Genomic DNA, 16,821 nt, shown 5'->3' with positions numbered 1-16,821 from the left:
GGGAAAACCGAGAGCTTGCCAGGGGAATTTTCAAGTTTTCTTTATTNCCGGATAAAAATCTGATCAACGGATTCTTCAAAACCACTAATTTAAGATATAAAGAAACTTGAAAATTCCCATGGCAAGCTCTCGGTTTTCCCTTGAAGAGGCAAAAGGGAATGAACTACATATATATCATTGCATGCTCAAGGCAAGTGGCTTCATTTTCCAAGCAACACATCTCGCGCATATGCGCGACCTCCCTCGGCGCATATGCGCGAGACCTACTGGTCTTCGCGCTGGACTTCACAACTGCTGGCGCATATGCACGACACCACTCGGCGCATATGCGCCAAAAGTTCTGTTCTGAACTTTGGCTTCCCATCTTCTCGCGCATATGCGCGCCCCATTTTCGCGCATGTGCGCCCAAATCTCTGCCTTCACATCTTGGCTACAGGTCACCTCGCGCATGTGCGCGCCTCCACTCCGCGCATGTGCGCGCAATATTCTGTCCGGCACAATGGCTTCTCGCACCATTTGCGCATGATTTCACTTCTTATTTCATATCATCCATATCTTCTTCATGCTTCTATAATTAATCAAATTAATCATTAATCATTATTTTCTGATTACAATATCAGTAATCTCAGGCCTTACATTTCTCCCCCCTCTAAGACATGATTTCGTCCCCGAAATCACAGGCATTCAATTCATATCAGAAAAAAAAATGTATAACAAAAACTAAACAGAAGACTCACATCATCGAAATAACTCTGGGAACTCCTGCCTCATGTCCGATTCAGTCTCCCAGGTGGCCTCTTCAGTGCCATGACGAGTCCATTGAACTTTCACTAGAGGGATTGTCTTCGTTCTGAGTTGTTTTTCTTTACGATCCAAAATCTGAATTGGCTTTTCAACATAACTCAGTGTCTCATCCAGCTCGGCCTCGTCTGGCGGAATAACATGTGAATCATTAGGGAGATACTTTCGCAGCATAGATACATGAAAAACATCATGTATCCCCGATAATGAAGGCGGTAAGGCGAGTCGATAGGCACGATCTCCTATCTTCTCGAGAATCTCATAAGGACCAACGTATCGTGGAGACAACTTCCCTTTCTTGCCAAATCTGACCACGCCTCTGAAAGGTGAAATTTTCAAGAATACTCGGTCTCCTGCCTCAAATACCAACGGTCTTCGTCGAACATTGGCATATTTGGCTTGTCTGTCCTGAGCTGTCTTCATTCTTTTCTGAATCAGCTTCACTTTCTCTGTCATATCTCTGATCATGTCAGGTCCAATCTCAGGAACTTCAGAGATATCGTCCCAATACAAAGGGGATCGACATTTCTTTCCGTACAACGCCTCAAATGGTGCCATCTCAATACTCGTTTGATAGCTGTTGTTGTACGAGAACTCACAAAGTGGTAATGCATCTTGGCAACTAGTGCTAAAATCAAGCACTACAGCTCTCAGCATATCTTCCAATGTCTGGATCGTCCGTTCTGACTGTCCGTCAGTCTGTGGATGATATGCGGTACTAAGATGTAACTTTGTACCTATCGCCTCCTACAAACTCTGCCAAAAAGTGCGAAGTGAACCGAGGATCACGGTCTGATACTGATGTGAATCCATGTACGAATAAAAGCAAACACGATTAAATATGAATCGCGCCCTCAATTTAATATCGAACAAGGAATTCGTGTTGTCCCGATCTTTTGAATCAAGTGTGTGTGTTGTGATTTTCACCTCTAAACTATGAAAAGTATAGCAACAAATAATCACGAGATAAACAACCGAAAATTATGACGAACCTTCAAAGAACAAGTCTAAGACAAGCCGCACAAGCACGATCGACAAACGACACAAAGTTAAAAACTTTGATAAGTTTGATTTTTGAAAAAAAAGCTAAAGCCTTGAAAAAGTTGAGAGAAAACTCAAAACTTTGATAAACTCAATAATAATATTCTGAAAAAGTCCCTTCAAATTTCGTTCATCATAGGTTTACATATCAAAAGATATCAAATCTAGTTACCAAGATAATTAAAACTCTAAATAAAGAAACAAATAATTTCCCGAATATGACTCGCGCTCAGGCGGTATAATTTGACCGCTCGAGCGCCGAAGGCTCTGGACTATTCGCGCTCGGGCGCCGAGGGTTCTAGAAATTTTCTCCTTGGACAGTAAGTGTGGCGCTCGGGCGGTAATGTTTGGCCGCTCGGGCGCCGAAGCTGCTGGACTCCTCTTCATTTATCACCTAAATAATGTTCCTTTGGCTCCCAAACTTATTCCCATGCATCATGAACCCTTCAGCACTTTGCACCTTGCTTGTAAGTCCTTCTTCCTTGCTCATAAGCCCATGTAACGCCTCTTTAAACTTCTTCACTCGTCCCCTCGTGATTAGTCCCGCAGGTAACTCTAAGGGATCCCATGCTTTCCTTGGGACGTGCACATCCGTGTCCGCATCATCCTCCCCTTCTTGAAAAGGATTTGTCCTCAAATCTAGTTCGTCACCTACATCAAACAACGACAAGTCACTAACATTAAAAGTAGAACTCACGTTATACTCACCTGGCAGATTGAGTTTGTAGGCGTTGTCATTGATCCTTTCAAGGACTTGAAATGGTCCATCACCTCTAGGTAACAGCTTTGAACGTCTCTTCTCGGGGAACCTCTCCTTTCTCAAGTGTAGCCACACCCAATCACCTTTCTCAAATATCACCTTCTTCTTTCCCTTGTTGGCTTGCTTTGTGTATTGTTCATTCTTCTTTTCAATATTAGCTTTGACCTTCTCATGCAAACTCCTAACAAATTCCGCCTTCTTTTTCCCATCCATGTTTAACCTTTCACTCACAGGTAAAGACATCAAATCCAACGGAGTCAAAGGGTTAAAACCATAAACAATTTCAAATGGCGAATAGTTCGTAGTAGAATGCACGCAACGATTATATGCAAACTCAAAAAATGGCAAACAATTTTTGTAACGACCCTTTACAGGCCAAGTGGACTGCCCATACAGCCCACTGCCCCGATCGACCCAAGGCTATCCCGATCTTGGGCTCCATCAAAGGGGCCTTTTCCCTCACGGGCTTTCCATAGGCGTCGTACGGGTTACTCATAGAACTCTCCAGCCCATGCACTGGAGCTTGTGCCTTCCTAGACTTGTGCTGAGTATCTATATATCCAAGTGATCCCAGGTTCGAGTCTGGGAAGGCACAAGCTCCAGTGCATGGGCTGGAGAGTTCTATGAGTAACCCGTACGACGCCTATGGAAAGCCCCTGAGGGAAAAGGCCCCTTTGATGGAGCCCAAGATCGGGATAGCCTTGGGTCGATCGGGGCAGTGGGCTGTATGGGCAATCCACTGGGCCTGTAAAGGGTCGTTACAAAATTATAATAATCGATCGTTCATTTCATTTATTATGAATTACGGTATTTTATGGTGATGTTTATGGCTTTACATTATGATAAGAATGGTAATGAATGTTATAAAATGGAATAGATAATGGATGGTAGAATAGAAAGTTGAATTTGAGTTAAATAGGTAATGGAAGTGTTGAAACGGTGTGAAACTGTGGCAATAGTTGTGGTTTTTAGTATAATATTTTGTATTGTGATCCAAATGATGTGAGGCCTTTTCCATTAGAAAGATAAGATATAAGGCTATAACTTTCATGTTTTTAGTTTTGTTCAAATCATTAGGGAAGACATGCCAAAAGTGGCCCGAACGTTGTCGTGCGCATCGTCGTTCCTGTACTGACACATGTTGGGAGATTGAGCATAACTTTTTACTCAAACCTTCAAATGAAATGAGGTTAATTGGAGATGCAAGCCAAGACAAAGGGCTACAACTTTCATGTTTACCACTTTTCCTAATTCTTAAGGGAAGAGGCATTTCGGAGCAATCTTTGATGTGGCTGTGCGCAGAGCGGCGCCAGAGCGGTAATATTTGACCGCCCGAGCGCGCCTCGCTCTGAAAATTTGGTGTTCTGGCCGAGAATTCGGCGCTAGGGCGGTAATATGTGACCGCCCGAGCGCCCAGCAAGTTAAAAAACGTGTTTTGTAGTTTGAGAGGCATAAAATCGAATGGGGATTCATTTTTACTCATTTTTCTCTCTTCTTCTTCTCTTCTCTCACGGTTTGGAAGCTAGGGTTTCTCATTTCTTTTCAATCCAACTTCTTCCAAGAAATTAATCTTTGGTTGAAACCTTAATCTTTGTTTGGAGATTAGAAGTTCTTCTCCTCAAGAGTTTAGGAGCAAGGTAAGCAAGCTTGTTTCCTTGGGTTAGTGATTGAAAGGAGAATATTGCGTTATTTGGTTTGAATGTTGAGGTAAGATTGTTAATTTAATGATTGATGGTATTATTATTATTATTATGTTGTAGGAATCCCTCAAGAACTAAGCAAGCACTTGTGTATTGGGTTGTAAGTAGACTTTTCCTTTGAATGCATCTCATGATCTATGTATATGATAAATGAAGTTTCTATTGATTTTAGCTCCTTTAATTCATTTATTATGTATATTGTATGTATTATTATATTGGAAAGAAATGGAATTGATGCCAATGGCAAAGTAAAGGAGCTAAGGTTTTAGCACGCACTCCACGTGTTTGATAAAATGTTTCAATGAATGTTTTTATGGCTTGATGGTTATATGGTATTGTGGTGTTACCTATGGTAATTCTAAACCCACTTGACGGAAGTTGATCAACATAATGACATGTACTGTGACTGATTTTGACTGAGACGTACATGTATACCATCGACGGATGACCTATCAATGCCATACAAATGAAAAGGAATGAATTGTTCTATAGATGCCATCTTATAATTGTTATTTATGAATTTTATTGACTGATGGCATATTGTGGTTAAGAAATGATATGGATTCCTTCTTTATACTATGGTATATGTACTTGTTATTTAAAGGTCTACTTGCTGAGTTTTTATAACTCATTTCAGTTATGTTCATGAGATGCAGATGCAGGTAACAAAGAATAGATACGACGGAGTGTCAAGACAAAAGAAGAAGAACTAGTGCCAATCTTGGAGGAAATGATAATGAAGTATATTTTGTATTAAAAATGGAAAAGTTATTTTGAAGTTCAAACTTGATTTGTAATGGTTTTTGATAATGTCATTTGCTACTTTTGGTTATTAATATAAGTATTTTGATTGTTATATGGAATGTGGTCTTATTGACATTATTTGAAATATTTTGCTTGAGACAGGTGGCAAGTCTTTTTACAGGGAAACTTTGCCAAAATTTTTTTAAAGCTCATACTTTCCTCCAAGTCTATATTTTAAAGCTTCCGCATTATAGAGTTTATTTATTTATTTTTTTTTAAATGGATAAGGGTGTTACATTTAGTGGTATCAGAGCAAATGTTTTTGGGACCAATGATTTGGCACACGACTTCTTTTGTTTGCGACACTTCGGTATGTATATTTCTGCATCTCATTGATGTACTGATATGATGATATGTATCTTTAATTGTATAAAGATGATTTAAAATGATTTTAAACTGAGATGCAATGTAGGAGATGCCACCTAAGAGGAAAGCTGTAGAGGGAGAAGATAGTTCCTCATCACGAGTTGTCGATGAGTTTAGTAAGTTGCTCAAGGAGCAAGCCAAAGTTCATGGAGAACAGATCCAACAGTTATTGAGATTGCAGAACCCAGTGCACGGGAGAGGTAGAGGCCTTCTGAGACAGGAGCCCAGTTCAGAGGGAGCGTATGACAGGTTTAAAAGAATGAATCCACCCGAGTTCGTGGGAAGTGTGGATCCTCTTGTAGCTATGGAATGGGTTAAAGCTATTGAAGCAATCTTTGACTACCTGCACTTTGAAGATAATGATCGAGGTAGTTGTGCAGTGTTTCTTCTGACCAAGACTGCACGCATTTGGTGGGAGGCCACGAAGGTAACTGTTAATGTTCAAACCCTCCAATGGAATGAGTTCAAGGAGCTATTTTATGACAAATATTTCTCCACGGATGTCATGACACAGAAAGTGAAGGAGTTCTTGGAACTAAAGCAGGGCAACTTGAATCTGAATGATTATATACTGAAGTTCGAAGAAGGATGTCTGTTCGTTCCTTTTATTGCTTCGAATGACAAAGATTGAGAGGAACACTTCATGAGAGGTTTGAGAGCCGAGATCAGGAGGGATGTCAGAATGTCTAAAGCTGCAACGTACAAAGAGATCGTGGAGAAAGCTCTTTTAGCGGAACAGGACGAGAAAGAGATTGAGAAGGAAAGGAAATTGAGAAGACAGAGCTTTAATCAAAAGAGCCAAGCTTCGAATCAAAGTTGGAAAGGGGGATATAAAGGAAATGGAAAAGAAGAACATCGAGGTAAAGCTCCTGTGGTTCAGTCGGAGACGAATAGGCCTTTATGTCCCAAATGCAGCAAGCCACACAAGGGTGAATGCTTTGTAGGGACCAACAAATGTTATAGATGTGGGGGTGCAGGTCACATTGCCATCAATTGCACCAAATCTTCAGGGCGAGGACGAGTCCAAGGACGCATTTTCTCTTTGACCGAAGAGGGTGTTAATCCTGATACGTCGGTTATATCAGGTAATATTATAATTTCAGGCAAAGTAGCTCTTACTTTGATTGATACTGGAGCTACGCATTCCTTTATGTCTGAAATTTTCATGAGATCGTTGGATATTGCACCTTTATGTGGACATCTCCAGTATAATATTATGCTTTCTTCGGGTGATGTGATTTGTCCAACAAGTGTGGTTAGAGCTTGTCCTATTCAAGTGAACGAGGAAACATTATTTGCTGATTTGATTGTGGTTCCTATGATAGAGTTTGATGTGATTTTGGGTATGGATTGGCTATCATCGTATCGTGCAGTAATAGATTGTGTTGAAAAGACGGTGCGATTTCCGAAAGAAGGTCATATCAGGGTCTTCAAGCGTTCATGTACTTTGCTTGACACTTCTTTTATTTCTTGCTTGAAGGTGAATAAGATGTTGGTTAAGGGGTGTCAGGGATTTCTAGCGTCAGTCATGGATGTGAGTAAGGAGTATAATGTGGATGTGAATGATATTGAAATTGTTCGAGAATATTTGGATGTCTTTGCCGATGATGTGCCGGGGTTGCCACCCGATAGAGAAGTCGAGTTTGTCATTGATGTTGTACCTGGTACTGCTCCTATTTCTAAAGCCCCTTATCGAATGGCACCGACTGAAATGAAAGAATTAAAGAACCAATTGCAAGATCTGTTAGATAAGGGTTTTATTAGACCGAGTTCTTCACCATGGGGGGCACCAGTATTGTTTGTGAAAAAGAAAGATGGGTCACTACGTTTGTGTATTGACTACAGAGAGATCAACAAAGTTACAATTAAGAACAGGTACCCTTTGCCACGAATTGATGATCTTTTTGATTAATTACAAGGGGCAACGGTATTTTCCAAGATTGATCTGCGATCGGGATATCACCAATTGAAAGTGAAAGAAGATGACATACCTAAGACTGCGTTTCGCACTAGGTATGGTCATTATGAATTTCTGGTAATGTCTTTTGGATTAACGAATGCGCCGTCAGTTTTTATGGATCTTATGAATCGAGTCTTCAAGCCTTATTTGGACAGTTTCGTCATTGTATTTATTGATGATATTCTGGTTTATTCGAAGACTCGAGAACTTCATCAAGAACATTTGAGAACTGTGTTGCAGCAATTGAGGGACAACCAGTTATATGCCAAGTTAAAGAAGTGCGAGTTCTGGTTGGACCAACTGACTTTCCTAGGCCATATTGTTTCTAAAGATGGAATTACCGTGGATCCAACAAAGATAGAAGCAGTGAGGAAATGACTTATTCCTACGACAGTTGCAGAGGTACGAAGTTTTCTTGGTTTAGCATTTTACTATCGTCGTTTCATCGCTGATTTCTCAAAGATAGCCCTGCCATTAACCACATTGACAAGAAAGACGGTTAAATTTGAATGGACAAATGAGTGTCAACAAAGTTTTCAGGAGTTGAAGGATAAATTGACATCGGCTCCAGTGTTGTCACTTCCTGAAGGAGTTGAAGACTTTGTAGTGTTCACTGATGCTTCTAAGAAAGGACTTGGTGCTGTATTGATGAAGCGTGGTAAGGTAATTGCTTATGCTTCCCGTCAGCTGAAGGATTATGAAAAGAATTATCCAACTCTCGATCTTGAGTTGGCAGCGGTGGTTTTCGCTTTGAAGATCTGGCGACATTATTTATATGGAGTGAAGTGTGAGATTTTCTCAGATCATAAAAGCCTTAAATATCTGTTTACTCAGAAGGAATTGAACATGCGTCAGAGGAGATGGTTGGAACTTGTTAAAGATTCTGATTGCACTATTAGTTACCACCCTGGGAAGGCGAATGTAGTTGCAGACGCTTTGAGTCGGAAGTCAGGAGTGGTGTTGAGTTCTATCATTCAAAAACCTTTATTGTTGGACTTACAAAGGAATGAGATCGCTTTGGTTGAGACCTGGGTGTATCGAGATCTGCGTCGACTCTTTTGGTGGCCAGGTATGAAGAAGGATATTGCGTTGTGTATTTCTGAATGCCTAATATGTCAGCATGTTAAGTTTGAGCACCAAAGACCTGCAGGTTTGTTGCAGTCATTGCCGATACCTCAATGGAAATGGGAACACATCACAATGGATTTTGTTGTTGGACTTCCAAGGACGCAGAAAGGTTATAATTCAATTTGGGTCATTGTTGATCGTTTAACTAAGTCATCACATTTTCTTCCTGTCAAGACAACCTATTCGATGCATCAATATGCTGAGGCTTATGTTCCAGGGATTGCTAGACTTCATGGGATACCAGTATCCATCATTTCTGAGCGTGATCCAAGATTTACATCTGAATTTTGGAAGAGTTTGCATAGAGCTTTGGGTACAAAGTTAGCCTTCAGCACAGCTTATCATCCTCAGAGTGACGGACAATCAGAAAGAGTTATTCAGATTCTTGAGGACATGTTAAGGGCCTGTATTATTGATTTTCCTGGAAGTTGGAATTTGAAGCTGCCTCTTGTAGAATTCACATATAATAACAGCTATCAGTCCTCGATTGGCATGGCACCTTATGAAGCTTTGTATGGGAGAAGGTGTCGATCACCTTTGTTTTGGGATGAAGTAGGTGAATGAAAGATGTTAGGACAAGAGTTGGTTCAACAAATGGTTGATGTTGTAGCATTGATTCCAGAAAGAATGAAAACGGCTCAGTCTCGACAGAAAAGCTATGCAGATGTTCGAAAAAGGTCTTTGACTTTCGAGATAGGTGATCATGTGTTTGTTAAGATAGCTCCTCTCAAGGGAGTTATGAGATTTGGAAAGAAGGGAAAGTTGAGTCCTCGTTTTATTGGACCTTTTGAGCTTCTTGACAGAATTGGCGAGCGAGCTTATCGAGTGGCTTTGCCTCCGGATTTGGATAGGGTGCATAATGTATTACATGTCTCAATGCTTCGTAAATATGTATCGAATCCAACTCATGTGCTTCGTCACGAACCACTAGAATTAATGCCAAATTTGAGTTATCGTGAGCGACCGGTACAAATACTGGATCGAAAGGTTAAATTTCTTAGAAACAAAGAGATTGCGATCGTAAAGTGTTATGGAATAATCATGTCATCGAAGAAGCAACATGGGAACCCGAGGAAGAGATGAAGCAACGTTATCCTGACTTGTTTACGTCGTGAGTTAAATTTCAGGGACGAAATTTTTATAAGGGGAGGAGAATTGTAATAATCGATCTTTCATTTCATTTATTATGAATTACGGTATTTTATGGTGATGTTTATGGCTTTACATTATGTAAGAATGGTAATGAATGTTATAAAATGGAATAGATAATGGATGGCTAGAATAGAAGGTTGAATTTGAGTTAAATAGGTAATGGAAGTGTTGAAACGGTGTGAAACTGTGGCAATAGTTGTGGTTTTTAGCATAATGTTTTGTATTGTGATCCAAATAATGTGAGGCCACTTCCATTAGAAAGATAAGATATAAGGCTATAACTTTCATGTTTTGAGTTTTGTTCAAATCATTAGGAAAGACGTGCCAAAAGTGGCCCGAATGTTGTCGTGCGCATCGTCGTTCCTGTACTGACACATGTTGGGAGATTGAGTATAACTTTTTACTCAGACCTTCAACTGATATGAGGTTAATTGGAGATGCAAGCCAAGACATAGGGCTACAACTTTCATGTTTACCACTTTTCCTAACTCTTAATGGAAGAGGCATTTCCGGAGCAATCTTTGATGTGGCTGTGCGCAGAGCGGCGCCCGAGCGGTAATATTTGACAGCCCGAGCGCGCCTAGCTCTGAAAATTTGGTGTTTTGGCCGAGAATTCGATGCTAGGGCGGTAATATGTGACCGCCCGAGCACCCAGCAAGTTAAAAAACGTGTTTGGTAGTTTGAGAGGCATAAAATCGAATGGGGATTCATTTTTACTCATTTTTCTCTCTTCTTCTTCTCTTCTCTCACGGTTTGGAAGCTAGGGTTTCTCATTTCTCTTCAATCCAACTTCTTCCAAGAAATTAATCTGTGGTTGAAACCTTAATCTTTGCTTGGAGATTGGAAGTTCTTCTCCTCAAGAGTTTAGGAGCAAGGTAAGAAAGCTTGTTTCCTTGGGTTAGTGATTGAAAGGAGAATATTGCGTTATTTGGTTTGAAAGTTGAGGTAAGATTGTTAATTTAATGATTGATGGTATTATTATTATTATTATGTTGTAGGAATCCCTCAAGAACTTAGCAAGCACTTGTGTATTGGGTTGTAAGTAGACTTTTCTTTTGAATGCATCTCATGATCTATGTATATGATAAATGAAGTTTCTATTGATTTTAGCTCCTTTAATTCATTGATTATGTATATTGTATGTATTGATATATTGGAAAGAAATGGAATTGATGCCAATGGCAAAGTAAAGGAGCTAAGGTTTTAGCACGCACACCACGTTTTTGATAAAATGTTTCAATGAATGTTTTTATGGCTTGATGGTTATATGGTATTGTGGTGTTACCTATGGTAATTCTAAACCCACTTGACGGAAGTTGATCAACATAATGACATGTACTGTGACTGATTTTGACTGAGACGTACATGTATACCATCGACGGATGACCTATCAATGCCATACAAATGAAAAGGAATGAATTGTTCTATAGATGCCATCTTATAATTGTTATTTATAAATTTTATTGACTGATGGCATATTGTGGTTAAGAAATGATATGGATCCCTTCTTTACACTATGGTATATGTACTTGTTATTTAAAGGTCTACTTGCTGAAGTTTTATAACTCATTTCAGTTATGTTCATGAGATGCAGATGCAGGTAACAAAGAATAGATACGACGGAGTGTCAAGACAAAAGAAGAAGAACTAGTGCCAATCTTGGTGGAAATGATAATGAAGTATATTTTGTATTAAAAATGGAAAAGTTATTTTGAAGTTCAAACTTGATTTGTAATGGTTTTTGATAATGTCATTTGCTACTTTTGGTTATTAATATAAGTATTTTGATTGTTATATGGAATGTGGTCTTATTGACATTATTTGAAATATTTTGCTTGAGACAGGTGGCAAGTCTTTTTACGGGAAACTCTGCCAAAATTTTTTTAAAGCTCATACTTTCCTTCAAGTCTACATTTTAAAGCTTCCGCATTATAGAGTTTATTTATTTATTTGTTTTTTAAGGGTGTTACAATTTTCCCAATTCTTCAAGTTCTTTTTAAGAATAGCACGCAAAAGTGTTCCTAATGTCCTATTGACAACTTCAGTTTGCCCATCCGTTTGAGGATGACAAGTAGTAGAAAACAACAATTTTGTGCCAAGTTTAGCACATAAAGTCTTCCAAAAGTAACTCAAGAATTTAACATCGCGATCAGAAACAATAGTCCTAGGCATGCCATGCAACCTAACGACTTCTCTAAAGAACACATCCGCAATGTTTGAAGCATCATCAGTTTTGTGACAAGCAATAAAATGTGACATCTTAGAGAATCTATCAACAACAACAAATATTGAAACCCTCCCCTTCTTAGTCCTAGGGAACCCCAAAACAAAGTCCATAGAAATGTCAACCCAAGGCTCACTAGGAACACAAAGTGGTGTATACAATCCATGTGGTTGTGTCCTAGACTTAGCTTGTATACATGTTATGCACTTATCACAGACACGCTCAACATCACGCTTCATGTGTGGCCAATAGAAATGTTCATGCAATGCACTTAAAGTTTTGGCCACACCAAAGTGTCCCATCAAACCACCCCCATGTGCCTCCCTAACAAGTAATTCGCGAATTGATGATTTAGGGATGCACAACCTATCTTCTCTAAACAAGAAACCATGATGCAAATAAAATTTGTCATGTGGACCATGCATACATGTTTCAAACACACTCTTAAAATCCTCATCTAGCACATACAACTCCTGACATGCTCAAACCCCAATATCTTAGACTCCAAGGTAGAGAAAAGTATGTACCTTCGTGATAGTGCGTCGGCCACTACATTTTCCTTACCTTGTTTGTACTTGATCATGTAGGGGAATGTCTCTATGAATGCCACCCACTTGGCATGCCGCTTGTTCAGCTTTTGTTGTCCCTTAAGGTGCTTTAGAGACTCATGATCCGTATGAATCACAAACTCCTTAGGCCTTAAGTAGTGCTTCCACCTCTCTAGAGTCCTCACAAGTGCGTAGAACTCCTTATCATGAACTGATCAGCAACAGCTTCGTCATTCTCAGCAACATGTAGAGCAAATCGCAACAAGGTAGAGAACTTGGCCACATATTCCTCAATGTTCAACTGACCCTGTCTCAAATTGGCAAACTCTGCTCCCTTTTCTTTTCTGTACGATACTGGAAAGAATCGTTGATAAAATTCAGTCTTAATGATGTTCCAGGTAATAGTCGTACCTCGATGCTCCAATGCCCTCTTTGTCGTGAGCCACCAATTCTTCGCAGCATCATGCAATTGGTGTCCAATCAGTTTCACTCGGCGCTCATCGGTGTAATCCAATGACTCAAACAGCATTTCAATATCATCTAGCCAACTCTCACACTCAACTGATGTCTCAATACCCTTCAGAGTCGGTGGATGGAACGACTGAAATCTGTTCAACAGGGTTTCCATAGGTGTCGCTGTCACATCCATCGGATTCGCAGAGGTACTGCCCTGTTCTGGGATTCTTCAAGGAGGCATATCTGCTTACCAAAAGGGTTAGCAATCAAATCTGACAAATCTGTCTCAGTCCCCTTCTGATCATCTTACCTCTGATCAAGAATCGGTTCTGATTCTTTCTCAACTAATACAAGTTACCAATCAAATCAGATAATCAGGTTAAACATGTATTAAAGCAGTAAACATGCTAGCACACGTAAGCAGGAAAGAAAACTCAATCTATCCCGCTCACTGGCTTCTATCTGATTCTAAAGAAACCTACTGCTCTGATACCACCTGTTGTGGGGACCCGGACGCTAATCATCTTCTTAATCAACTTTTGGAATAATTGGATCAATTAAATAATCTGGGTCTAACTTTTTTTTTTTAATACAAATATAAATGCGGAACATATGATAATCAATCCTATACAAACATCCGGAGTAAAAGTACAAGTCTTGTACTAAATACATTCATATCAATCTAGGGTTTAACAACTATACATCAAGTGTTGAAACCAACTCTACAGCAAGGTCCGAAATCACCACTCTAATATCGATCTCTTATTCTCTTCTCGACCATGATCCTGTCCAATTTTTGTCGTGCACACATACAAACACAACAACAGCCGGATAACTCAGGTGAGAAACATATCCCAGTATAAACAATGTAACATGCAATTCATATAAAATATACGAAAGCATAAACATTTATAAAACATGAATCGTAATCCACGGCACATCAATCAATACAAGTGATGCGAACACGGGCGGTCAAGCTCCAAGGAAAGCATGGGATCCTTTGCAGTTGCCGGAGGGACCAGTAACGAGGGGACGACTAAAAAAGTTCAAGGAGGCACTATAGGGAGTCATGAGCAAGCATGAAGGGGTCGTGATGCATGGGAGCACGTTTGGAGACCAAAGGAATAGTATTCAAGCATTGTTGAATACGGCCGAGACTACACGGATGTCTACAAGGACCTACACACGGGGTCCGTACCCTTTACAGCCGAGGATGAAGAATTTGCGTGACGACACGGACCCGAGCACGGACCAGTACACGGGGTCCGTGTCCTCATACAGTGCGTAAACGGACCCGTACACGGAGGTGGACATGGGGTCCGTGCTACTTGTTTCTAGCTGAAGTTGATTCTCCCGAGCGAACACGGACCCGTACACGGAGGTCAACACGGGGTCCGTGCCTTTGTTTTCTGCGCTGATTTGTTTCCTTTCTAGAGTTTTAATTTTTTTGGAGAATAGATTTGAGATATCTTTTGTTTATTAAAAACATGTTTGAACAAAAATTAACACACAATTGAGATATTATTGAGTTTATACAATAGTTTTGAGTTTTTCTCTCAAACTTTTTCAAAGCTTTGCTTTGTAATCAAAATAAAACTTATCAAAGTTTTAACTTTGTGGCGTTTGTCGATCGTTCTTGTGCGGATTGTCAAGGGCTTGTTCTTTGAAGGTTCGTTATAATTGCGGGTGTTTATTTTCCGTGATTATTTGTTGCTAAACTTTTCATAGTTTAGAGGTGAAAATCACACACACTTGATTCAAAAGATCAGGACAACACTTCGATCCTTGCTCGTTATTGAATAGAGGGCGCGATTCGATTTTAATCGTGTTTGCTATTTATCCGTACGAGGATTCGTATCATTTGGTATCAGAGCTTTTGGTTAATTGAATTCAAGTAAGTTTATACTTCGTTCTATTATCAGATCTAATTATCCTTTAGTTCCGCTTTCAAATCTGTTTGGTTCTATCATTCTTCGTCGTTCGTGAATCTGTGATACACGAAATTTTGTGTCTTATTTATTTTTCTTTGAATTTTCGGATTTCTTAGAGCAAAAAAAAAAGAGTACCAAAAAATCCGAAAATTCACCAGTATTTTTTATTGGTATTTTGTTCTATTTTCTTTATAGAGTCATATTCAATTGTCTCTCATAGTCAAAAAAAAAAATAAAATCAAATTATACCTTCAAATTTCCGCTCTACGTAGTCCAAATGAGTCGATCACATTTGTTCACAAGTTGAACTTGATTGTTTGATATACGCAAATACAAAGCTTGAGCACCTTGAGGGAACACTCGAATTTGAGTGAAAATACTTGAGTGCGAGTGAATTTTCTTTGGAATGAACGGTGAGTGTTTGTTGTGAGCAAAAAAAAAAAATTAGAGAGGAGTGACGAGCGACTTTCTTTGGAGTGACCGTGAGCATTTGGGTGAGGAACATATTGTTTTCTACTAACGTTTTCTTGCAGGTACAAACTGAAATTAAATGGAGAGGGAGGTAGGACATAGTTCGAACCCGGGGTTATCTAAAGTACAAATGGAGGCGTTATTTGTGCATTTTAGTAGGATGATGAGAACCGAGTTAGAGCCATTACATGAGCGGTTGGATAGGCTTGAAGTTAGTACTAGTGGAGATAAATCTAAGCCTAAAAATATGGGTAGGGGAGAAGAAGAGGAAGAGTATAATTTGGGAGGAGATGAGGAGAGCCAAAACGAAAATTGGGGTAGGAATGGAAGAGGTAGAGGATTTGGTAGAGGGAAAAGAGAGGCCGTAAGGGGTAGATATGATGGGAATAGGGAGGATGGAAACATGGGTAGTATTAAGATGAAAATTCCATCATTCCATGGGAAATCTGACCCGGAGGCATACTTAGAATGGGAAACGAGAGTAGAGTTTGTGTTTGAATGTCACCACTACTCCGAGCAAAAGAAGGTTAGGTTGGCGGTGGTCGAATTTCTAGACTTTGCTCTCATTTGGTGGGATCAATTAGTGACTACTAGGAGGAGGTATAATGAGAGACCCATTGAATCTTGGGATGAGATGAAGAGGCTCATGAGGAAGAGGTTTGTGCCCAACCACTACTATAGGGAGATGTTTAAGAGACTACAAACTTTGAGGCAGGGGGTGAAGAGTGTTGAGGACTACTATAAGAAGATGGAAGTAGTCATGATTAAGGCCAATATTGAGGAAGATAATGAGGCGACCATGGCACGTTTTCTTTGTGGTTTGAACAGGGAAATCCAAGATCAAGTTGAGCTTCGGCACTACTTTGATCTAGACGAGATGGTGTAAATGGCCATAAAAGTGGAGCAACAACTCAAAAGGCGTGGAGTTGGCCGCACCAATTCAACTGGGGGTTCATCATCTTCATGGCGGTCAAATGTGATGAAACGTGAAGAGAACAAGGTGGTGACCAAGCCCAAATTTGAGACCAAACAAGAGGCGCCTAAACAAGGAGTGCAAGGTAAATCTGAAACTCCTTCTAATCGATCTAGAGATGTTAAATGTTTTAGGTGTCAAGGGTTAGGTCATATTTCTAGTAAATATCCTAATAAAAGGGTAATGATTTTAAATGACTATGGTGAATATGAGTATCAAAGTGAGGGTGATGATGATGAGATGCCTCCATTAGAGGATCCTGACGAGGGTTATGAGGCAGTTGTAGGTGAAGCACTAGTGACTAGGCGAATTATGAGTGCCCAAGTCAAGGAAGCGGAGATTAACCAAAGAGAGAACTTGTTCCATACTAGGTGTTTTGTGAATCAAAAAGTTTGCAATTTAATCATAGATGGGGGGACTTGTACTAATGTGGCTAGTGTTGAAATAGTGGAGAAATTGGGTTTGCGTACACTAAAGCACCCTCAACCATATAGGCTTCAATGGTT

The 16,821-nt window shown here is 39.9% G+C and overlaps 1 protein-coding gene across 1 annotated transcript in view; it reads left to right on the top strand.

Moving 5' to 3' along the window:
• The window catches only part of LOC140986532 (uncharacterized), a 69,641-nt gene extending 63,538 nt beyond the window's left edge, over positions 1-6,103 (top strand). The window contains exons 4-5 of the mRNA XM_073454821.1: positions 5,349-5,416; positions 5,519-6,103. Coding sequence (XP_073310922.1) covers positions 5,349-5,416; positions 5,519-6,103 — 653 coding nt within the window. The remainder of the gene's footprint in view (positions 1-5,348; positions 5,417-5,518) is intronic.
• Positions 6,104-16,821: the final 10,718 nt, after the last annotated feature.

This window comes from Primulina huaijiensis, chromosome 10, assembly GCF_012295235.1.
Source record: "Primulina huaijiensis isolate GDHJ02 chromosome 10, ASM1229523v2, whole genome shotgun sequence".
NCBI lineage: Eukaryota > Viridiplantae > Streptophyta > Magnoliopsida > Lamiales > Gesneriaceae > Primulina > Primulina huaijiensis.
This window is presented reverse-complemented; position numbering and strand designations above follow the sequence as displayed.